A 25,795-nucleotide genomic window follows, 5' to 3' on the forward strand; every position below is an offset into this window, starting at 1 on the left:
TAACAACACCAGTCAACATTTGCAATGGAAACGGATGTGTGTCTTTAACTGGTTGATCAAATGCTCACCATCACCTTACTAGAACAAACAAAACAAAAAGTTATTCCAGGAGAGACGGTAAAATTAAAATACACAGGTAGACAACGGTCACACATCTTCATACACTTAGAAAGAAAGAAATAGTTAATTACCAAAGTGCCATTTTTAAGTTGGATTAACTTTACAAAATGATGTAAACACAACTAGATGAAAGTAAATTTAACAAGTAGATATCAAGCAAACAACGTAAGACTAATAATTAGTTACTAAATCCGACCTAGACCTATTGCATTGCTTGACATTTTTCAATACTAGTGCTCGTCCAGTCAATACTTTGATACCTTTATACAACTTGATATTCTACAAGAGGTTTTTTTTAATTAAGATAGTTAAATATTGTCCAAACAAAAACAGACAAAACTTAGCAAAATAATTTCAATCAGAACTCAAAGACGTAAAGAAGAGAATTGGAGGAAGCCTTTGATGCCGGTTTTTGATACTTGACGCTGTAATACATTTCTGTCTGTGACCATCACTAATCTAACCTTCGTTAAACTTGTAATATTTAGTATTTGTTGGCAATATGTCAGAGAAGTCTCTGACCCGATACAGTCGGTGGTGATTATTGGACTGGAGTATTAACTCAAAAGGTGTTTACTTAAATAACCTGAGCAGCCTTAATGTAGGACATGTGATGCATTGTGACAAATCAGCCAAGTATTGTATGCAACGGTGAGGTTAAATGTACATGTTGCATTACTTCAGCGCAGTGAGTCATCTTGGCGGCTTCCTAGCAGGAGAATACTCCCACAGTTGCAGCGCTGTAGCTGCAGCACAGCGTACTGCAGTGGTGGGAGACTTATGCGGCCTTTACTGAATCACCTCTACTTCCTGTTACCAGAATCACTTACTGCAAACGGAGGAGACGGACACTCTCACACAGCGAGACAGAGGACGGAGCAGTCAAATGTAATGAGACGTTAATCCACTTTAAGTTCATCCATGAGGATGTATGGAGCCATCTAATTACGTGAATATGGCTCGGTGATGTGCTGCTGGAACAATGTTACATAAAGTGATGTCAACAGTGCTGCAACTCAACATTATCTTTATTGAGTGATGCATAAAGACTTGTTCCCATCAATTAAATCATGGTTACTGAATAATTATCCAGTCTAAAAATCATCTTTGTCGTGTTCACTTGATAAAAGTGTTCAAACTGAAAGTTAACAGTTCAGTATTTTGGGAAAAGTTAGATGAGAAGGCCCCACATTTTTATATTTAACTACGAAGCAAGAAGCAGCGGTTGATTAGCCTATCTTAGCAGACAGACTGAAAGCACAGGAAAACAGCACTAGAGTCGAAAATGTATCAATTTGACATTGCCGTTTGTGTACAAGTCAAACAAAAAGAATACAAGTGGTGAGCTTTAGAGGTGCTAGCAGGAAGATTCTTCTTGCCGTGCAGTAGAATACAGCTTCCCCGTGCTTCCAGTCTTCATGCTAAGCTAAGCTAGCTACGACCTGGAGCTCTGTACTATAGAAGAGTGAAACAACGAGCCTGGTTCCCTCCAAAGATATAAAAGCCTCTAAAGTTCGCTAAATAACATGTTGCATCTGTACAGGCGTATAGATATAAGAGTGGTATCGATTTTTTCATCCAACGCTTGGCAACAAAGCGAATACCTGAGCGTATCATCCAACATGTCTACTGATTCCTGTAAACAGCTTTTTAAAGCACTGGTTCCTAAACCTTGCTCACCCTTTTGGAAGCGGAAAAGATCCCCTGCTGACCACTAACAATAGTGCAGAAACTAAAAACATAACTAGCTGACTTTGATTGAATTAACATCATCAAGAACATGAGCTGCATGTTTATTTGAAATCAAATGAATGTTTGTTGAGGAGCATCAACTGCCTTTCCTTTCTCACCGGTCAAGTCTGCCGATGTTGGATTATACATGTTTTTCTTTCTGAATACATTTTGATAGACTTAAATTTTGTTTGCACCAAAGCACTTATTTTCCAGAATAAAATCAAACTCTTAGCCGACATTTTGACCCGTAGAAAAAGCACATGCGCAACACACAATATGTATTATGGCTCTATTCAAGCATTTATGGCAGCTGAAATGCAATAATTATTAAGATTACATCACTTGTGTGTAAAGCTGTATTCAACTTTAATATCAAATCTAATTGCACTTACCTAAAAGTAATACAATCGTCACTGAAAACTAAATATCCCTTCTTAAATGGCAAGAAAACAAACAATTGCTCTACTTCCACCTTATTTCCACAAGTAACTTGATAGCTTAAGTCTCCTTTTGTGACACTAAATCTGAATATTTATTGATACCGAGTGGATATGCACATGAAATAATGTACATAAAACAAAAAAAACACCAAGCCACGTGATGCACAAGATCCAGTTTGACTCATAAGTCATGAAGTGCATCAGTACAGAGGTCCATTCAAGTTTCTACAGATTTAAGATGCTGACGTCACACACACACACACACACACACACACACACACACACACACACACACACACACACACACACACACACGAGCCTGCTGCTCATCATGCTGCAGACATGTACTGGGAAAAGACCTGCTGTTGCTGTAAATTGGATTATTGAACTCCTCAATTAGCACACAACACAGAAAGTGTAGCACTTTGTACGATTGGATGCATATTTAATGTTAATCCAGAAATTGAATTCTGCATTTTTTTATTTTTTTTTAAAGTTCCGTCTGGCTTGTGCATTTATCCAAAAGTCTCGCACAGAATCAAGTGGACATGCATTCAATCTCAGCTCACGTTTTCTGAAGAAAGACACGCATAACGATGCGATTCACTCACCTAAATGTTATTTTTATCCGCCGGTGTGAAAACTACAATGACGCATGCGGATGTCTGTCAGATGACAGGCGGTGATCTTTTCTGGACTTTTCCCCAGTTGAACCGCTGTGGTCGTCTCTTCCTCCGCCGTCCTGTCTGCTGCTCTGCACACAAACTGAAGCTGACCCGCAAGCCGCTTCCACCCACTTATTAAAGGGATCCGACCCGCCGACAAATAAAAGGGAAAGGCACCCGCAGCCGGATGCAGTTAGAGCTAATCCAGCCACGATAAAAGAAAAAAGCTCATCAATATTACATGCACGTGTAAAAATAGCCTTCGTAAATTATTTCTGTTTTTCCCCTTCAGTGGTTATACAGGCCGTTTGTGTCATGTCAAAAAAGCTGATTCTGATTGTCATGTTAGAAAAAATGGTTCTTCTTAAGTCAAATCTTAAGTCATTATTACAAGTAGTGAACACTAAACAAATTTAAACATTTCTGCAGCTGAGTGGGAGTTAGTTGATGTAGACATAAGCCATACATGTGATTTATATTTGTAAAGAAATGCACTGCATTAAGCAAATAGCATAGCTTCACTGAATTTCACTGCAGTCAGTTGCAACTACTGAAGTATTTGTACTGTATCTTCATTACTGCTATTGTGGTGCAATTTGTTGATTTGAAGATCAAATTCTGTGAATCATTTGTTTTTTCTTACGTGATCTTGTCATATTCATATCTTGTAATCATAATCACTGATATTACGATCAAATTGATTTTTAGGTGATTTTGTGTGGTTAGAATTTGAGAGAATTTAGGATTTGTCCTCTTTCTGAGGTTTTGCTGTTATATATTTAGCATACATTAAGCCTTTTACCCATTTCTAGTCACCACTGATGTTTGGCCTTTTGTGCACCTCTGACCTCTGACCTCTGTCTGTTGATCTTTACCTCTTACCTCTTTTTACCTCCAGGCAAGCTAACCCACTGGATGATTGTGAACTCAAGGTGAAAATTGTTTTCGTCTTAGAAATTCCAGTCTCCACCACAGATGTAGAAATAAAAGATCAGAGTAGAAGAGACCTTTTAATGCTGCTACCGTGTTTATTGTATAGTTTATGTGCATGCTGCAAATATGGGTTCATGGTTATTATCAACATTTAGTGGGTTTTATTTTCCATCTTATGTTATGCGTTCTATGTATTCTATTTGAATTCTTTATCTGATTTTCCCAATTTCTATGTTCATTTTAAGTACAGTTCTAAGTACATTTTCCCTTATTGTAAAGCACTTTGAGCTGCATTTCTTTAATGAACGGTGCACTTCAATAAAGTTTATTATTGTTGGTGTTCCAGACAGTGAAAAATAATAGTTCCTAAAATGTCAAACCTTTGCTGACAACAGATGCATGGTGGAGAAAATAAAATCACAAAAATACAAAAGTACAAAAGAACAAATTATATTTAAAAAAAAAAATCGTTTTAAATTACAAAATTGGTGAAGAACTCCTGATGGGACATCCCAGCACCAGTATAGTAACTGTGGCTTCCAGTCAAGCCCCTCCCCTCTTATGAGGGAGGATGTTGCCATGACAACCCTAGATTATGCAGCAATCCATGAAAGACTCTTTTCAGATTAAAAAAAAAAAGAAAAGACATGAAAGACAGAAACAAGTTATTTGCATTCCTTTTCCATTACAGATTTTGTGTGATAGAAAAAAGGCGGCAAAGGTTCATTGTTTGGATGTGTGGGGGAGGGAGTGATCGAGATGCATCTGAAGGCCTCACAACTATTTAAGAAAACTAATGTGTGTGTGTGTGTGTGTGTGTGTGTGTGTGTGTGTGTGTGTGTGTGTGTGCGCCACAGTCAAAGGACACCTGCTTAGCATGCAGTGCACAATCACAGGCTCGGTGCAAAGATTTCTTTTTTCTTTAAATAACTTAACAGGTACTCTAACTGCTATAAAACTCAAACTTAGTCCATTCAAACAGCTCAGATGCACAGCAGCTGTTTGCTCTAGTTTAGAGGATTAAACACGAGAAATTAGGCTTTGAAGAGACCCATGCTTCAACTTCAAATGGGACACAAACCAATGATGTATTGTGCCTTGAGTGAACTAGATGAAGAAAGCATAGCATCAGAGAAACAAGATGTAAACAGTCAATGACTCCTGCACCTCAAGCTTTACAGATGTGTGCTGATCCTGTAAACCCGACTACTGATACTTTAAGGACAGAACCAGAATATTCAGAGCATAATTTGACCATCATCTCATGCTGCTCTGGTTGCAGCCGTCTGCAGCTGCTGCTGTCATTAGTCCAGCCGAGCATGGCGGGATTAGCAGAGAGAGTCCTGTGAATGGCTGCTGAATAATTGACCAACTTCTATTGTCTCATTCATGGCATTTTGATTGAACATATGTTGACAACCAAATCGCAATGAAAGTTTGATGTGGGAATGGTACATTACAGTGAAACAGTTATGAGGAAGGCTGCTGGTAAATGTACTGTACTACCTAAATGAAGCGACTGTAACCAGGAAAAACTGCTAATATGCAATTTATTTGAACTAACTCTACTCTTAATTTACAGTGATGAGATGTTCTGATGGCAGAAGAACAGGACACTTTATTTACCCCACAACCCTTGTGCTATACATGAGATTTATTATATAATTGGACCTTGACTCAGAGAATGCGCTGATACGGAGGCTTTTTACCTTTTAATAAGCATTGCTGTGTCTAAGAAGCTTAAAATGAATCATGTCTTCAAACTGTACACTGGCTCCTTTCAGAAACCACTTGTGATGCAATTAGTGGTACTTTAATATTTCCTTTAAATAGCAGCAATGATAATGTGTGGAATGAACGGACAATAATTTGACTGTAAATCTCAACATTAGAGCTGCAGCCAACACTTATTCTGATTATATGCTGATGATCATATTGTGTATGCAAACAAAACAAAGAATATCTTCAAATTCTTAATACAAAACCCAAAGATATGGCATATAAGCAGCAAGTGATCACATTTGTCAAGCTGGAGCCAGACAATCTTTGTCATCTTTGCTCAAAAAAAGACTGAAGCGATTATCGAAACAGTTTAAATAGCTGCAATAATATTACCGTACTAAAGAAAGAGACTCAGCTCTGTAATCCAGCAGCAGCGTCCAAACAGGAAAGGGAAGCAGTTCATCACATGAACTGTTAAATACAACTGTATGTGTCTCACCCCATGTCTGCTTCCTCCAGTTGTCTCTCCCTGTCTCGTGTCTCTCTCGGCGTCTGTGGGGTCAGTTCAGTGTCCTGACTCTCACCATGCGTTCATGTCATGTAGATCTGAAGACAGAAGGAAGAAGGCGTGGACAAGTATTTTGAAAGTGCGTGTCTTTATTGGATGATTTTTAAAAGGTACAGTCTGGACAGTCCTCTACAAACAGGCCGCTGTATTTGAATTGGCTGCTAATCTCAGTGGTCTTTTGTTGATCTCTCACTGATAATCCCTGTAGCTGTAGTAGAACGAGTCTAAGAAATCCCAGCATGTTGGCATGTAATTATTTACGTGTATAGTGTATTTGTTAAAGGTCAGAGAGATTTGATGGGACGCTCTGTCCTTTAAAAAGGGACAGAGAGTTCAGGTCATGGACGGGACACTGCGGTAAAACTCTGAATAGACTGTCACCTGATGTTACAAAGCAAACCATCTCTGAAGAGTGAACTCACATGAACTCAAGATTGCAGTAAAAGGCCAGAGCCTCATTTTTAGGGGGGCATCATTTAATTTTACAATTTTGTATTTTAGTTGCAAATACGCAAACGTTCAGAGCAGGAGGATTTGAAAGGGACCAGAAAAAGATGTGCTTTTTGTTTCTAAACCCCCAGAAACGTGATAATTGCTCATAAAACAGGCAGAAGTTGCGACTCACTCTTTCTAGGAACGCTGCTGCCGAGGCCTCCCTCCTGTCCACGTTGTTGTTCCGATCCCACTTGTCTGCTTCATGACGTCCTTGACGAGCAGGAGAACATGCTCGAGCTGCTCTCTTATCCATCAAAAATCAAAAATGAAAGAAACCAAGCAGAGGCACGTTGTGGATGACATGTAAAAAGGAAAAGACCCGTGAAAGTAAAGATCGTGCTCCTCAGATGTCCGGTTGAGCTGCAGGATAAGGAGGGATTGAGAGGAGCATAATCCCTCACACATGGCTACAGCAACTTTGATCTGGAGATAAACGGGCCGAGTCACCAGCCGTTTGACATCTCATGCTATACATTACATGCTGGTCAATGCCTCTAGCATATGGTACCAGACACATCATACAACAGTATGTTTGGTCTAGCTTTTTGTCCAATATATTCATCATTTATTTATACTAGTTATCAACAAAGCATGTGTTCCTTGAGGTTCACTGGTCTAGTTGCAGTTTACAGTGTCTCAAATGATCACAAACCTGTCATACCGGATGTTCATCCTCTGTGATTTATTCTCTCTCTCTCTCTTTCTCAGCATCTGTTGTCTGGTTCTTTCCGGAAACTCCAGTTCTGCTTCTGGAAGGAAAAATCTCAGAAGATTTTATAAATTCAAAATGAAGAGATTGGCCTCGACATGGCTGAATGAACAAGCTCAAGAGAGAATGTAAAAGACAAAGGTATGTCCTGCAATATTGTAAAGAAACTACAAAAGGCCAGAGTGACTTTTTTGTATTTAAAAGTGGTTAGCTGGTCTGTAAAGACATACAGTAACTATAGAAGGTGTGAAACTCCAGATCAAACCTTCAAATGCAGCTAAAGTCACATCTATCCATTCACTCAGTCCAACATGATGAAAGCCTTATGTCAAAAACTGTATCCAAAAACAACTAAATTACATATTATTGCAAAGTACGCAGCTGCTAAAACTGCATTTTAAAATCTAAAAACAAATAAGAGAACAGGATGAGGGTCTTTAACAGGACGGCTGACACTCGAGATACTCTGCTGCACTCTGGTGGTTTAGAGGCCGAGGCTCAATAATCAAAGTGGTTTTGTTCTGTTCTGCTGCCAGAACAGAACAATAAATAACTATAAATAACTCTACCGCATACATTTGGTTTGTGTCTGTCACAATATCAGATTTATGCTACAGGATTATCACGGCCAAAAGAATGAATGATAACGATATTATTGTAATATACATAGGAAATACAAAATTTAAAAATCAATCAAATTCATCTTTAACTAACTGCCGTATGAATTATACTCAAAATACGAGTGTAGGGAGGTGGAAATAGATTCTGCTACAATAACTGAACAAAAAGTACAATCAATACTAATGGACAGTGAAAACATCTGCCATCAATACCTCGTCAGTGTCAACTGAAACAAAATCATGTGTGGAGAGAAGGGGACAGAGAGTGAGTGTATGTGTGTGTGTGTGTGTGTGTGTGTGTGTGTGTGTGTGAGAACACAGGCTGAAATTGGGTCAATATTTGTTATTCCCTTTCTTTAAATATTTCCCAAAAATATATTGCCTTTTTATTAATAAATCCTGTACATAGTTGACAATAATCTGGATGACAGTCAAACCCTCCCCCTAAAATAATCAGTATTATTCTCTATTCTAGAAAATGAATGACATATTTTTTATAAAAATTTTACATATCTAGTATATATCTATCTATCTATCTATCTATCTATCTATCTATCTATCTATCTATCTATCTATCTATCTATATTAGATATGTAAAATATATATATATATATAAAAAAAAACAGACTACTTGTGCCATTAGAGTTTGTTAAAAAATGTCTATAGTCGGACAACATTCAGGATAAAGTAAAACCAACAAACAGTTTTCTGTTTACACAGCAACATGTGATTTTTATTAATTTAGACGTCATCATCAGAAATACAGAGGAGCAACGTCACAATGTGCAGCGTCTGGTGATCAGAGACGATCGTAGTGATCAGCGTTTTCTTTTTCACGGTGAGACTTCAGGTTGTAAAAGACGGAGCAGAGCGGTGGAGCACCTACATGAATTTACCTCAGGTGTGAAAACTACAGCGGACACGTCAACCTTTCTCATCACAGAGTAAAAAACAACAACTAGTCATTCCTCTTCAGTGTACAAAAGACTTGCTTGGGGATAAATGAATGCCAACAAAAGACACATTTAATCATTTGGTGAACGATAAATAGAGGGAATACATGTTTATACTAGTAGAGAATCAGACACTCTGCAGGTCATGATTAAAAGAGAACAGTACGGTTTAATAGAGCGACGTGAAACAATATCACGTGACAAAAGTTTGCGGACGCCATTGACCTTTCAGGTTTACAGGGCCTTTGGTGAGCAATGGTAATTGATGTTTGGACCGTTACCGCAGTAACCATCCCGTAACAAGGAAGTTGTGGTGAAAAGGGCGAGTACGAATTCAAATTCCTCAGCAGCTCTACTGCTGCAGGCCAGTCAGACGAAAAGTAAAGGGCAGCCATTGTAACGCTCGGGGGGGCTGTTAAAAAGGTAGCAGCAGGGGGCATTGTGGGATACACAAAGGACGAGTCTGACAAGTGCAGAGGACATTTGTGTCCAGGTTGGAGGAACAGCATCTCTACAGCTGTTCAAGTTGCAAAATAAGTTAAATTATTGTTTGTCCGTTTTATAAAACTGTTAAAAGACTAAACTATTTTCAACAATCTTTGTGATTTTAAGTTTTCAGGAAGATAAACTTCAGAATATTTTGAATGGGTATCACAGTCTTTATTTAAGCTTTTTCCCCACAGAGCTCTCAATCAGTGTTAAACTGCATGGTTTCCGAGGTGAACTTTCTCGCTCGAATTAAAGACGTCTTTATTTCAGGCCAAGTAAAAGTCATGACTTCAGAGCTGAATTAGAGCTGCATCAATTCGCAGAAAGAAAATTAGTACATTTTGACAACATCAAACAATCATGTCAGCGATTGTTCTTTTTGTGCAAAAATGATAACAAATAAATTCTCTTGTCACAGCTTCTCAAATGTGCTTAGAAAACCAGCAAATTACTTCCATAATTGTAAACTGAATATCTTTGGGTTTGGACAAAATAAGCATTTTTGAAAATGTCTACTTGGGCTTCAGGATGTTATTCTGTGACGGGCATTTTTCGCTGTTTTTTGACTTTTCGTCAGATTGATGCAGAATCGGGACCTTTAGGACACACACACACACACACACACACACACACACACACACACACACACACAGGCATGTCACACTGGGCCTTTTGTGTCATCGGCTCATCACCTTCATTTGCATCACAAGGAACAGGACGACATCCGCCGCATGTCAACACACTCTGATAAAAAGATACGGATGCTCGGACCATTTGAAAACATCTGTGCGCTCACACACTTCGGCCTTTTTACCCTTCATGTTTCAATGCTATGTAAACATATTGATAGTCAGAAAAATACTATGTCTTTACATTATGTACAAAGTGTAACAGGCGTTGCTGTTTCAGCTCCGTGCGATGGAATGTAGTAACAGTTTCTACTCTCCTTTTACAATCGAGAAGTTTCTACTGGTGATGGGTCGGCTACATTAAGCTTTAAGGCAATGCACTGTTGTCAGTGTTGCTGCCATCAAGGCAATGGCACAATGCAGTTTGAAAGGCAAGTGGTGTGAAATGATCAACAGGGCTGAATATTAGCTACAGTCTGTGCCTCTCATGTCAAACCATAACATACGAGTAATGGAGCTGAACATCTTTACAAGATAAATAATATACATTTCTCATCCAGGTAGCAGGAAATGATACTTCTTCCTCATTTTCTTTATCATTATCAGAGTTGGGCACAGCGCAGACATTGCTCATTTGTGTTCGCACACCAGTGGACTCTATTGTATTTATTGTTTTGGTTGTGCTGTTTTATTTTATCTATGTCTTAATTTATTGGGAATGTTTAAATTTATCTTTCACATTGCAATTCCTTCAAGAATTAAAAGTTCATTGCTCTTCCACAGGGTGTATTTGCCTTTTTGTGCGATTATATTATCATTACGTCAGTGGCATAAAATGGTCTTAAAATGGCAATAATATTGTTTATTGCAAATATTTCTGGGACAATATATCGTCCAACAACACCGTTTTCATGAGAGACATAAACCAGTTATTTCGGATGAAAATATAAAACAGTACAATGCAACATCAATATGCACAAATATAACCGATAATACAAAAATTCAATTTCCTGCTACCATCTTTGGATTGGGAAACATTTACGCAAATTTAATGCGTTCATGCCCAATTTTTACGATGTGAAACAAAAATCTATAACCGTTGTCAGATATCTTATTATTATTATTTTCATACAAAATATCGTGTTAATATTACTCTTGTGACAAAATTAGTCATTTCCAGCTACCTGCATAGGAAATGTAGTCGGAACTTGGGACACAAATGTTTTTTTATCGTGTTTTTAACAAATTAGATTTTCCTCCATGTGATTATAAGATTCTGGAAATACCTTTTTAAACAGCTGTAAATGTTGTTCATTGTTTTCAGAACAACAGATGTTCTGTGACTCGTATGTAATGCGGATACATGAGAGACAAAAACTGGGGCTACCTTGAAGTATGACCAGTTATCGTTGACCTAGAGAAAATATGAGATGACGACATTCATCGGCAGACTGTCAAAAATAATCACATGACCGATGATCATTTCAGTGTTTCAGACGCGTTCGCTGCTTTTTCTCTCAAAGCATTAGCGTTGATCGTGTATTAGCCTACAGTATACAGGAAACGTTTCCTACGTGCACGTCTGCTCCATGATATTACGGAGGAGTTCTAACACATTTACAAACTACTTACACTTACATACAAACGGTACAACAGGTACCACAGTCGGTATACACTGGCTTATAGTCTGTGACTTTATATAGTGTAGTAATATTAATATACCAGGGATTTGTAAAAAGTGACATTGCAGTTTAAACCAGTTTATCAGATCTACATCTTCATCATGCAGAGCCAAATGAACTAACTCTTAACTTTTCTGCTGGTACAAGGCCACTGAGATCTTCATGAGGTATCAAGCAAAGGAACCAAAAAGCGAACAGAAGCGATTCTCTGCAGAGAGGACGCACGCAACGAAACCAAAAGACATCGGAACAGCAGCAAGATAAGGTACAACAAATCCTGTAACCCTGAATGAAACGGACACTGAAACTCAGTCTCAAATTGTCGGCGCTAATTAGCAGCATCGTATAGTCGGTGGTGTTCAACGGAAACATCGTCACAGACACAATGGTATACAGTTACTAGACGGCTAAGCAGGCAAAGAGGCTCCTGGGTAAAAACAACAATTTGCCATTTGTCAGTTTAGTTAATGACCCCCCCCCCTTTGATAAAAAAGGAAGTTGTGAAAAAAACAGCAACAAAACAGGAACATGTGGAGCAGTTCATTGCATCTTGCTCTTTGCAATTGACAGAGAATCTACTGGAGGAACCTGTAAGTGTGAGAATAGCTTAAAACTTGTTTTCAGATTCCCGTCTTCTGCACGATATGAGAGGGTGTTTCTGCATCGTAGAAGGCGAAGAAGAAGTGTCTCTCTCTTCTGGTCTTTCTGCAGTCTGTTTCCACCACGTTGGCTTCATTTCCAGCTTGGTTTAGCGCCTCTGCTGAGCGTGACCAGGTCTCTAGAATGGACCGACTTTTCAGAAATGCTACTAGTCTTATGAATATCTTCCCGTGTTGGAGGTGGTGGGGGAGTCCCGCTGCGGTAGGCGCTGCGACTGGTTGCTTTCACGCTCTGCACCCGTCGCAGGCTTGTCCCTTGTGGCCGCTCCTCGCCGGTTGGAACCGTGGGTGCCAACTTGTTCTGCTTCACCGGGCTTTGTCGACCTGGAAGCGAGGGGCTGCGAGACGGGGTGGAGGGGACGGACGGGGCCGCCAGCTCCTTCTTGGTCCTGGAGGTGGAAGCCACGGTGTTGCGGGCGAAGCCGGGAACGTCGGAGGTGTTCTTTGAGGTGATTGTGGGACAGCTGCTGTTCTCGGAGGAAGCTCCCCCCTGAGCCTGAGCTTGGGCCAGCGCTCTCATGGTGGAGCGGCACATCTTCTCCTCGGGCGCAGGCTTGGGGATGTTCCTCAGGGGTTTGGCGCTCGGCTTGTGGATGGACGCCTTTCTCGGGATCGAATCGCGTGCCCATCTCGAAACGCCGCCTGTGATGCTGCTTCCCCTCTTATCTTTCGACTCATCCGGAGGCAGACTGGAGTGTCGAGGAGGTCTTGTGGTCCTCTCGCTCCTTCCTCTCGCTGGGGTGCTCTGGTCACGGAGAGGCCGGTGCGACCCTCCACTGTCATGCGCCAAAGGTCTCTCTGCTGCCCTGCTGCCACCCGTCCTTGTGAGCTTGCTGATGGGCACAACTTTCCTCATGCCCTGGCTCTCGCTGCTGGTCAGCGTTCGCACAACGTGACCTCCGCTGCTCTTCGGCGCTTTGTTGGCTTTGCTCTTGGTATGCGCTGGTTTCCTGCTGCTTCTCTGCGCATCTTTCTCCGCACCTTGTTTCCCCTCAGCCGTGTCACAGCTCTCTGTGTCCCACTCTTCTGTGGTAGCAGACGGGGTCACGGATGCTGCGTCCACAGATTTGGGCGCCGAAAGCTCTTTGTTTGAGACGGACTGGTCGTTGGGCGACATGGACTCCAAATTAGAGGACAGAGAGCTCGGGTCTCGCTGGCTCTCCGGATCGCTCCTCCTGCGGCCAGTCGTTCTGAAATGAAGTCCTTCTTTCGTTAGAGACGAGCTTTCAACCTCAGAGTAATCAGAGGTGACAGAGCAGTCCGTTTCTGTGCAGTCTTGTATATAAACCATTGGTTTCTTATTGGATACAGGTGGATCTAGTGGGAGGGGTATATCGCAGGTTGTTGATGAAAATGTGCTGTTGTCCTCTTCTTCTCTCTCAGGAGAGACGCCAGCCTGTGAGGGAGGATCTATTTTCCCTCCCCAGGCCACCTTGGGATCTGCTCCTCTTTCTAAAACGTTATCATGTAGGAGGATGTCCAGATTTACAGGAAGGGACCGTCTGTCCTTTTCCAAATCAGTCACCACGACATCCCCCTGGTTGACAAAGTGCATAGGATTACTATTGTTGTTTGGACTAGGTAGGTCGAAAGTTTGAGGACCTCGAACTAAAGTGTGCGTCTCTACACTAACGTTCATGTGGCCGCTAATCGCTGGTATGGGGAGATGGGAGGACTTCTGAAAGACACAAAAGGGACGAGGCAGAGCGCTGCCCTCTGACACAGATGAGTAATTATTGTTGTTGTATGGTTCATTATCATTTAGCCCGGAGGAGGAAAACCTGGCCAGCGGGCTGATAGGCTCAGTTTCTGCACGTGGAGACGTCACCTGTCTGTCGCAACCCAGCTCGCGGTTGTCGTCCTGGGCTAAGATCCAGGGGGTCGTCCTCCGCTGCACGGCGCGGCCCGACCGAGGTAGGCTGTTAAACTTGGAATAGTCAGTGGGATTCCCAGAGCCTCCGAATAGCTCCAGGTATCCTTGGAGTTCTCGGTCCGCTACGGAGGTCATGGTGTGACGGTGGCGGCGGGCGCTGGCGGAGCGTCCCAGCGGACTGTGTGGACTCTGAGACCTCTGCTGGAATAACTCCAGCAGGCCTTCCTTGGTGAGCATCTCCACGTCGCTCTCGCTGCTGCTCCGGCCAAATCCACCGCTCTGATCTGCCCCCGACCAAGCAAACCGCTTTTCCTCCAACTCCCGCAGACGACGCTGTCTGGCCGCTTCCTTTAACTCACGGTCCGTGTTGTCCTGAGAAAAAGAGGAACATGGAGAAATGTTCACAGGCAGGCAAGGAGAGAGGGACACACATAAATCTAATATCAAATTGGACTGTAAGAAATAAAACATTATTACCTGTAACTCACTCTGCATAGATAGTTCCCTGTTATCTCAACATGGCGCTTACTTTCGTAGTTTTAGCCATGATTTATCACAGCACAGTGCTTTGGTTGACAGAATAGGACAGAACCGCCCAAGCTTGGTTCTCATGATTAATGGAATAATCCAACAAGGCAAATGTCACCTATTTATGTGATAAAACCCCCAAATACATTTTGAAGAAATGAGTGGGGGAAAAAATGGCATGTTGCTTTCTATTATATATTAATCATAATTATAGTTTTCACTGTGGAAAAGTTGGTTTTCTTTTGAATAAACAAATCCAAAACATTTTGTTTACAGCCGTTTAGCCCTGTCATCTACGTCTTACTTCTACTTCCTGTTGAAGTGGAACAGTTCGGTTTCAACGCATACTTTGGTCAAATCCAGCGTATCAGTGATCCGACGTCCACAAGGCAGCACTGGACCGGTACTGTACGGCGTTCAACCTCCATTGTAATAAATGAATTCTAGTCTCTGTTAGTCCGACAATGTGTGTATGTGTGACATAATGGCGAGATCTGGGAACGACGTCACAACAACAACATCCAACGAAGTCTGATTAGACAGCTTGTAAATAACTTTAGCCAGTATTTAAACCACGTCATTTGGAATGAAAAGCTAAAGTGAGCCCACACGAAATGTCAGTAAGAATCCGTAATTGCACAAGAAAATCTATTGAATGAGGAAGTAGATCTGTGTTCTGCCTGGCTGTGAGACAATTTCCCCCCAGGGGACAATAAAGTTAAAGCTGAAGTTGAAAGGTGTGGTTGACTGTAATGGATGGTTACAACAAACAGTTTGGGTATTAATCTTACTGTTACATGTTGTTTTTTTTCATTTTTGCAATTGAAAGTTGACTCAGGTGGTTTATTTAAAACTTGTGTATTTGTCTCATTGTGTTTCCTGCCTGTTGATGTGATTATTACCCGCTAGGATGAGGCACAACTCTACCAAAAGCTGTAAACTAAACCAGAATTATTATGTCACTAAAACTGACCTTCACAGCCTTCTTGAACTTGATGCAGAAGTCCTGAAAGATGCGGAAGCACTCGTCCAGCTTAAAGGTGTCCTTGTCTTCACAAAAGAAGTCGATGAGGGCGTTCCCCTCTTTACGCAGATCCAGCCTGCGTCTCTTCAGGTCCTGCAGCGTCCGCGCTGAACTCTGAGACATCAGGCACATGCATTTTTTTTATCGTTACACTTTTATGGGTGTCATTATCTAAAGCACTTGAGTCAGCAGTGCCAGAAATGTACAGTAGCCTGGATCCAACTTTTCTCTACTTGTGTCTGTGTATATAAAGTATTTCACACTGCTGCTGCTGCTGCTGCTTCACCTGCAGAAAGGGCTCCAGCTGCTGCAGAAGCTCCTGGTCGTCTTGAACTTTCTCCTCCAGGGATTTAATCCGAACATATAAGGAGGAAAACTCCACCTCGATGTTTTCCACTGAGATTCTGCATCGAAACATTACAGCAGGGAAATTCAAATCAGGAAAATGTGCTTAGAGACAACTTTGGTGATTATCACATTGTCCTTATAATACTGCTGAGCATGGCAATATTTGACGGCATTCTCCTGAACCCTCTATTAGAATGTCATCCGTTGAAGGTGAAGATATGACCACAGTGAGAAAAACGTTCACATATCCTGAGGGAGGGAGGAAGGGAGGGAGGGAGGGAGGGAGGAGTAATCTGGTGCAGGAGCTGTACTGTCTCCACACAGAGACGACCTTGTGAAGCTGACGTAGCCTGACAGCCACCAGCATCACACTGCCTTCTGAACATGGCTCTCAAAGTACTACTTGTCCGCCTATTTAAAGAGGCTGGATGTTGTTGTCAATTCATCAATAAATACAAATGTTAAAGCCGCGGTTTTTATCAAACGGTTGTATGACTTTTGGCCATTTACAGAACACAGAAATAAAACATAAAAGAACTATAGGTACTGCATGTAAACACATTAAAGAGAGGGTATTATGGAGACTGAAATGAGTCTAAACTGCTGTTATTAAATAGTATATGATGCTGTTATAAATGCGATGGGTGCAGGACGCTGCAAGCTAACCACAGTTTCTTAACGATACCACAAACCAAATTAAGTTTGTTGAAACTGAAAGTGAAAAAGTATTCTGAACACGGTCACGATAGATGTGCATTGACAAATCACGCCATGTACTGTGTCTTTTGTTACGGCTACATTTCCGACTTAGTCTGAAGTTTACCTGGCGGCGCTCTGGACATCCTGAAGTTTCTCTGGAAACTTGAGCAGCTTCTCGTCCTTTTTCTTTGCCTCCTGCGCGGAGAGAGAGAGTGAGACAGATCACACAGTTTACAGCCAAACTGATTTGTTGCCGAGCATGATGACTCGGCATCATTGCATTGTGAAGGCAGGGCCGCTCATTGTTTGGTTATGTAAGTGCCTGGCCAGCATCTCTTGGCTCCTTTCTGTTTCCTGTCACCATCTGCTGTCCTCCTGCAGTTTGTCTACTCATCTACCACTGCTGAGTAAGATTTATATAAAATAACTTATTTGTGTCTATTATAAGTTTAAGTCTATTATTTTACTATTGGACTAAAATATGTGTCTCACTTTACTTTGTTTTCACACATTTTAAGTTTTGTGCGATATATAACTGCCGTGATCAGGACAGACCAACATGAAATATGAATAGGATGAAATCAGTGTCTAGTTATCTTTGATACTTGAGCAATGTCTCCAGTTCGTACAGCGCTTTACTTAAATGTACTATTATAATGAATAACTCATAGATAAAGTACACATCCAGAACATTTACTTCAAAAACACAATAGAAGGAATGATATTCTATCTAGTAAGTATAGAGTAGAGGTTTGACTTAATGCATCCCACTAAGTGAACCTGCAACAATCAATAGCGCTGTGAAGCTTTCAACATTACATTGTATGTTGACATTGTGTCGGAGAAGTGTTTACATGGTCATTTTCTGACGCCCCACTTCGCCGTATCGTGTTCGGTTACAGACGATAGTGCAGCTCTTAAAGGTATTGTGCGCGTCATATTGTATAACTGAAGCCTTCACTAACCATGGCGACGAAGTGCAGCAGGTTCATGCCCGGCTTGTTGGCCTTGGTGTCGGCCAATGAGAGGAGGGACGACAGCTTGAAGCCCACGGCGTTGCCTGCGTAACCGCCCTGAGAAGCACAGAAGGACCAATCAAAGCTCTCACAGAGACACAGCAAGACGTTGAAGGATAAGGCCGGAGACATTCTGTATTTCTTCTCTGTGACAAAGATCCGATTTTTAAATCAGGCCAATAGGAGAATGATGTTAATGTATTAGGTGAACATAACTAGTGGACTCACGGCGTTCATGATGTTTCCAGCTTGCAGCACCAGATGCAGGATGGCATGAAGCTCCTCACAGCTCATCAGCTCTATATGATGAAATCAATATAAACTCACTTAAAGAGAGTCTAGAGCAGATCTCAGCAGCCCATTACACACTACTTCACTTTAGCAGCACCACACAGAACGACTGTCAGCAGGAAGGATGAGTCCGACTCATAGAATGACGACATGAATGTACTTTCGACCAGCTGCCCTTTTAGGACTAACAGAAAGGGTAAATAGTACATACTGTTGAAAGTTTTAATTAAATGGTGTCACAAAAGTTCAACTTAATTTGTCCCATGCTGTGTTTAACTGATGGCTCTGCATTGCAGTGAAAAGGTCACAGTACTGTAGAAGAGGGTTTAAGAAAAATCCAATAAACCACAGAGCGGCAGGACAGTGTGACTCAGCTGAAATGACACTGCCTCGAGTGATGGGTGCAACAAAAAGGCACTGATAAGTATTTTTCACAGTTTCTTGGGCAGTTTAAAAACACCCAAAACATGTTTGGGGATACAGATAAAGGTACGTGTGCTCCATGTGTGTGTGTGTCATTTTACTGTAAATTACAAATTGAACAACACATGGCATTTTTAGCATGTTGTTGTATAGCTCAAGGGATGCGATGTTAGTCGGTCAGATTGAAATACGAGATTGATAATCAACATCAATATGGGTCATTTTTGCAAACTTTCATGGTAGATTTGTATAATTTAAATAATGTATAAGAGAAGATAAGATAATCCTTTATTAGTCCCACAGCGGGGAGATTTGCAGTATTACAGCAGCGAATGGGATAGTGCTAAGAGGCATCGGTAAAAAACGAAAGCATAATAACTTAGTACACAAACTGTTAAGATGGGATAAATAAATAAGTGTCGTAGACAGATCAGGCCAAATTTATTATTTATATGTATTAAAAAATCAACAGTACAAAGATGACACAGCCTTGTCTTTCCATTCTGTCCCCACATCACCGTATCTCAGGTGACCCATTCCTGCTTCTTGTTAAGCAGCTCAAATATCTGGGTCACCTGTCTGAGCACACGTGATTGTGTGTGTGTGTGTGTGTGTGTGTGTGTGTGTGTGTGTGTGTGAAGGCAGCAGAGCCGTGTGTTGTTACCTTTAGTGGCGACGCGGACGACATCGATCTCGCGGCTCATCACAGCACAGGAAGGGACGAACTCTTCGCGGAGGACAATGGCCTCGATCCGAACCTCGAACCTGTCGGAGACGAAGCAGAGAGCCGTTAAATCTGTGATCTGAGGAACTGGCTATGTTTCTGCAGAGAAGCCTAAACATCATTTCCACTGTTAAATCTTCAGGATGATGGATGGGGAAACAGGAGGGAACATTATCTACTAGGGACCCTCACATACTTGTAGAGGGTGAACAATTACAGGAGTGGATTCAAATATTTGATTGACTCCAACCTTTTGGAACACCTTGGCCAGGGACTACAGATGAATTAATTACCATGTGTATGAATCAATTTGCACTGTTCCTTCTCTCAAATGAACTAAACTCAGTAAATAATAAAAGTAAACTAAGGTCAGTGGAACTTTATTTTAGGCTAAGTGGCAGTGGGAGCTGATGGATGCACCTCCTGATACTCATGACTCATTTAAAAAGTAGTTACTTCATTTAATTCTATTGTATTACTTCTCAATGATTCACCCCCGTAGTGACTACAACTGTACTATAATGTGTTATTACCCAGTGTTGTACCAAAAAGAAACTAAAAAAATGGAAGAATGACAAGAAAAAAACTCCATTAAATGTGAAAAATGACAGAAGTAACTTGGAGAGACTTAAATATTTGCAGGTAACATTTTGAGAAGAGATTACGAATGCTAATTCTTTGCTAATTCTGGAGCATTACAGTTTAAATGCACTGTCCCAGCTAAATAAATGCATACATATATATATATACACACAACAAAAGTTCCCACAAAATGCAAATCCTTACTCCCAAAATTTACGGTGGAACCCCTTTTTTCTTTGGTCGACTCTCCCTTTGAATGAATGACACTATGTACACACCGTTTAAATCAACTTACCGAGGCACCTGGATCAAGAGGAACATAAAGGAATCAACCAGCGTCAGCTTGTCTGGGTCTCCTTTAAACGCCTGAAGTTTCTTGATCTGTTGCGGGTCAATAGACAGAGAGAGAGAGGAAGCTCAGTAGGCTCTATTGTTTTCTATCTACATTCACAGTCTGTTATCACCAGGTATGGTCTTTTGATTCAAAAAACGTCACACTATTCAGAAGTTGCTCAAAGCCACACAGACATTCATAAACACAGACCTCCTCTATGTCAGGCAGGAGCTTCAGCAGGTCTCTGAGCAGCTCCGCTCCGTAAATCTTCCCCTCTCCTCGCCGTATGTCTTCAACAATGGAGCGGTTGGACCTGAAACCCATTCACGTTTATTTCAATTAAACTCAGTGATGAACAGCACAGGTGTTCTCTTTTAAAGCGTCCTCCGCTGTGTTTACAAAAGGGACTAAACAAATCCACCGAAATACTGACGATGACAATGTTCAACTGAATATGTGAGCATTTCTTTGCTTCTTCTCACAACACGATATTCACAGTTCAACACGTATTTTCAATCGCGTCTCATTATCTGTTGTGACATTGATCTATGACACACCCAAGGCACTAGTGCTGCAACACAATTCCCAATTACATCACTGCTATAAACAAAAAAACAACAATATCCAGTAAGCTGACGCTCCACAATATGACGTAACTCGATGCGGCAGCTCAGTGATAACCTTTGAGGCTCATAATATTCAACCCTTGTTGTATCAGATATACATGTTTATCCAACTCTTCAGGCCACAGTTGTCTACTACAATCAGTGTAGTTGTAACAGTAGAACAGTCATTTTGGACACTATAGATTTTCAAACTGGCACAGCATGAAAACTCTTTTGTTACTACATAAGAGCTGCATGCCGTGTGATATTTTTTTTTAGCCTAAATACAAGAATTGTTGCATTATTGATCCAGCGCTAAACCCAGATAATAGAGGGTAAGATATTAATATTCATGTAAGGTGATTGCCCACTAATGAAAACAGTCATGGATATTGTATTTCATTTCTGCCAATAAACTCCCCTTAATCAACACACTGCTGAATGGAAAGAAAAATGTATTAAATGCTATATTCTGCACTTTGAAATGATATTGTGAAAACTGACTCAAAGCATTAATAGGATAGGATAGAGCATAAATATATAGGACAGAGGATACATGCATATTAGAGATCCACAGAAATAAGCACTACCAGTGATGAGGTCCTGACTCAGTGCAGTACGGCTGACATTCAAATGCCATTAAAATACAGTGGGGAGCCATGCAAATACACGTCATGCAAAAAAAGATACAGAACACACGTTTTGTTCTCTGCGCCACACGACAGACAGAAAACACAACGATCAAACACATCTCGAGATTACCAGAACTAAAATATGTTTCTGAAAACATTTGATGCGAGATTAAGGCAATGAAGTAGCAAAACCGTGATTCATATCTGATCAGCGCTGCCGAGTTTGACAGTTTGATCGGAGTTCACGATCAGTGATTGACAGCTGCGTTAGAGAATCCTCGGCTCTGATTGGTTGGTTTTCTTCGGGGGCGTTAAAATCTCAAGAGCACTGAAAGGAGGCAGAGGAACCTGAGTTTTTCACAGATTATCAGTCTCATCCTAAACGAGGGTGTCGTATGCTGTACAGATTGTAAAGCCCACTCGGGCAAATTTCTGATTTGTGATATTGGGCTATATAAATAACATTGACTTGACTTACAGGGGGAAACAGAACAGTGGCATTTCCCATCAAATTGATAAAGCGCGCTCACATTTCAGTGTTCAGACCTTCACCGGGTAAAATTCATTCATGGATAAAATGAGGACAAGTGATCGACACGGTGTGCTGGATGTTTTTGGCTCTTTCACGGTCAGAGATTGTCATCTGACACATCTGCCCATACGACTTCTGGAGAATTATTTCCAGTCATCAATAAAAGCATAAAAGCAAAAGTAAACTGATAATATTTGCTCTTCAGAGCAGCACAAACCAGCAACTATATGGTCCTCAACTGACATGCGGGAAATAACAACAAAGCTATGCGAAGCAGTCTTTGGAAAGCACTCTCCACCACCATCATTAAAACACCAGTGAGGGAATAACAAGTCTTATTAGACTCCAGAGAGAATCCATAACAAGGAGCATCAAAGCTGTTCTGGAGGCTTACTAAGACGTTTTCAGTTATTATTTTAATTTGTCTGAAATCTGTAAATACTCCACTGAGCTTTATGGAAGCAGCTCTTCTGTCAGGTAGTGAAGCAGGTGGAAGACTTACTTCTTGAACTGCTTCAGGAAAATTCCCACATTCATCCCCCTCTTGGAGTCAAGGATGCTGATCTGAAAACAAATGAGAGAAGTGATTCATGAATGTGCTTTAGTTGTGGTCAAACACACAATGAAACACACATATGAACCCACACACCCCTCCCTTCTTTTAGCCACTCCTGATTGTTGTTGCTTGAGTTACCTGCAGTAGACCCCCCCCCCCACCCATAGTCACACTATGGGACACTGAAATTCCACCGGGCCACACTTGGTTCACGCCTCCTTCATCAACAATGGCAACAGGTGACAGTACAGTATGTACAATCTTAAAAAAGGCTCCCTCACAAGACATAATTAGGGCTTTTAAATAGCAATTAGAGACTTTCGTGGTTTGAATGAAATATGATAAGTACAGGTGAGGAGGAGGAAGATAAGTACAGAAGAAGAATTAACTTCAACCTAAAGATATGTAATATAGAGCTTAAATGACTAGTTGATTGACCTAATATAATGAATATGCTGTAGATCTACTTCCCTTGTGACCGTGACAGCAACGTAAGGTTTGGTAAAAAATATTTCATGTATAATACACAAAGAGTAGCAACTGGAGATACAGTATGCTTCTTTGTGCATTAACTCAAACTACCAAAGGAGTGTTTAGTAATAACTGCTCACTCTGACCAGCTGCAGCCAGCTCATTGAGAGGACACAGAGGCGAGTTATTCTGTGACATCAGTCTCCCTCACGCTGGTATTGAATTACAGTTCACATGTTACTTTACAGGAGTGCAATATGACGCAAGCATGCTTTTGTTGTGTTTATGAACACAAATCATTTCTTACACTCAAAGAAAAGCTGTAACTGAGCACTGTTGCCTAACTTATCCCTGCAGGGATATGTTAATACAGTGGCAGCAGGGAAGAGTTTTGTGCTGTAGCATTGTATGGTTATGAATCTGGGACTTTCTGATCCTGTCAGTGTTGTGTTCAGGACCAGAGGTAACCAGCATGTTATGCACATGTTTGCAAAAAAACAATAGCAGTGGGCGGAAGAGCTTGTAAGCATTAGGACTCCATATTTCTACTAATCAAGCTGAAAAGTTGAGATTTGTAATGACAGCATCAGGGACTGAAACAGAATAACAATAATCTAATATTGTCCATTGCAAATTTTTAGAGCGTTTCAGTTGGTAGACCTTCGTCAGGAGAGATTCAGGCCTGACTGTGACTGATTTCTGGTTTCTTCTCAGCTTACAGAGTTTTCAAGAGACAATAAGGCTTAACGGTGTGCAAAACCTTTTAAGATTTTCAAATTAGAAGAAAATAATACAAGTGTTGAATAAAACACTTTCCTCGAGTTAAGCAAGTAAAAAAAACGTGTGAAAACATTGACACACAAACCAAATAAGAGCACTTATGTAGTAATCTTATTGGTCTAAAGTAAATCCAGGGAATTATTTACCAGACATGGGCCACTTTAATTCTAAGAGGATTGATGTTTAATCACTGTGTCAGCACTCTTAACTCCACCGTCACCTGTCCTCTTTGGTCATGAACATTTTTTCACAGTGTTGCTGGTGTCAGCACACTCACCTCATCCTTGCTGCTCTCCTTGAAGGAGCGAGACCTGGAGACACGGGTTGAGGTCCCAGAGGCCGGCATCCCCCCACGCGCGCCTGTCGCCGCGTCCTCCTGCTGCCCGAACAGCTCCTCCACAGAGCGAACATCGATCTGATACTGCTGCTGCCGCACCGCCATCGTCCAGATGTTGGGCTTCCCGCGTACCTTCTCCTCCGGTATCGGCTTCCAGAAGAAGCTGCGGACGCGGCGCTTCTTCCGCGCGTTGTGGTTGGTGAAGGTGGGGGGTGGGGGCGGAAGGGGAGGAGGTGGGGGAGCTTCATGCTTAGAGGTGTGAGGGGCATCGCCGGCGGAAGGTAGAGAGGTGCGAGTGTGTCCAGACATAGAGGAGGGGTCGGAGGTGGTGATGGAGGAAGTAGTGCAGCTGCTTCCCTCGCTACTGCAGCACTCTGGCTCATCGGTTGTGGATGGACAACTCATAACAAGCATCACAGGGAGAAGCAGTCAGCATATGAGCTGTGGTTCCTCTTTTTTTTCAAATTATTTCCAAAAGATTTCCTTTTAACTGCGTCAATTTGCTCTGAAGAACATCAAAATGCTGCAGTGTACGTCCCCTCACTGCTGGAGGAAGGTAGATGTCCCTTCATCTGGTCACAATGAAGGGAGCACGTCCTTTGATTCTGTCCATCTCCATCACTCAGCCGGTCATCCATCGTGCTGAGCAGAGCCTTTGAAGGTTACCTCCCAGAGGGAGAGGGCGGGCGGCAGCGGCAGCGGCGATGGCCATGGAGCTGCGAAAGCAAAAAAATTTAAAAAAAACAGCATAGGACAGGATTATACAGAGGTAGTCATGCGTGTTGTCGTGGACAATCTGAAATTAGGAGGAAATTAAGGGGTGAGACAGATGAAAAGAGAAGGGGTACCCAGTCAAAGGGGCTCACAATGAGGGAAATGGCAAATCCTATTTTTCCTATTTTTGAAGGGCTTTGAAGTTAGGCTCTGGGGTGTGTAATGGTCAAGAGACATTACACCCTCATCTTAGCTTCTGTTACACAGTTTGGTATAATTTTCATTCTTAAGGAGTGTGGTGGAAAAACGTTGTAGCCGCTTTGCGTGAGTCTTTTGATGGTGAAATAAAGAACACCAAAAACCAGAGGTTCTCTATTGTGTTCAATCATCACAACAGAATGCGTACAGTCTCACTGAAGAAGAACCAAGAAAAAAGTGAACGCGCTTTCTTTATACACAGTGAGCAAAGGTGGGGGCAGATGGCCAATGTTACAGACATTTTGGTCTCAGACTGATAGGAACGACAATCAAAAACAAACAGCCAGCAGCCAAAACAAGCGGCCCGAAGGCCTTGGTGCTGGAACATTCTCATACAACACAGTGAGTTATCTTTGTGAACAGGCAAGGGAGAATTCTTCTTTTACACAACAGAGACGCGGTGAAGTTCAACAGAGTTCAGAGCAGAAGTACTTAATTAGTAAAAATATATAAGTAAGATACACTACTACTATAAAAATGTACCATTACAGGAGTTCTCATGTAGTGGGTCACTAAGAGAGATAAAAAAAAGTGATTGCAGGTTAAAAAAAAAAAGTCTCATTTCGCTGTTGACTGTGGCTGTTTAGTGTTAATCTAATTAATTTCATTCATTTATTTCTCGCAGAGGCAGTATAAGTGTAACCAAGTGA

The 25,795-nt window shown here is 41.4% G+C and overlaps 2 protein-coding genes across 3 annotated transcripts in view; both read right to left on the minus strand.

Moving 5' to 3' along the window:
- Positions 1–6,173, minus strand: part of trim2a (tripartite motif containing 2a) — a 30,831-nt gene extending 24,658 nt beyond the window's left edge. The window contains exon 1 of one of the 2 annotated variants that reach the window (XM_068726911.1): positions 6,114–6,173. The gene's annotated coding sequence lies outside the window, so the exon portion shown is untranslated. Of the gene's footprint in view, positions 1–2,905; positions 3,024–6,113 lie in introns of those variants that run through there. The other variant, XM_068726910.1, reaches the window with a different exon arrangement.
- Positions 6,174–12,300: 6,127 nt separating this feature from the next.
- On the minus strand, positions 12,301–24,664 carry fhdc1 (FH2 domain containing 1). Its single transcript, XM_068727231.1, has 11 exons — positions 24,114–24,664; positions 22,532–22,593; positions 20,471–20,573; positions 20,222–20,307; positions 19,285–19,385; positions 18,135–18,205; positions 17,856–17,963; positions 17,015–17,085; positions 16,130–16,247; positions 15,793–15,957; positions 12,301–14,663 (listed from the first exon to the last, which is right to left on the minus strand). The coding sequence occupies exons 1-11, from the start codon at positions 24,585–24,587 to the stop codon at positions 12,492–12,494; spliced, it is 3,531 nt and encodes a 1,176-aa protein (XP_068583332.1). The 5' UTR covers positions 24,588–24,664; the 3' UTR covers positions 12,301–12,491.
- Positions 24,665–25,795: the final 1,131 nt, after the last annotated feature.

Source organism: Cebidichthys violaceus, unplaced genomic scaffold (assembly GCF_023349555.1).
Source record: "Cebidichthys violaceus isolate CVI_PGR_0920_01 unplaced genomic scaffold, fCebVio1.0.p SCAF_4, whole genome shotgun sequence".
NCBI classification, from domain to species: domain Eukaryota; kingdom Metazoa; phylum Chordata; class Actinopteri; order Perciformes; family Stichaeidae; genus Cebidichthys; species Cebidichthys violaceus.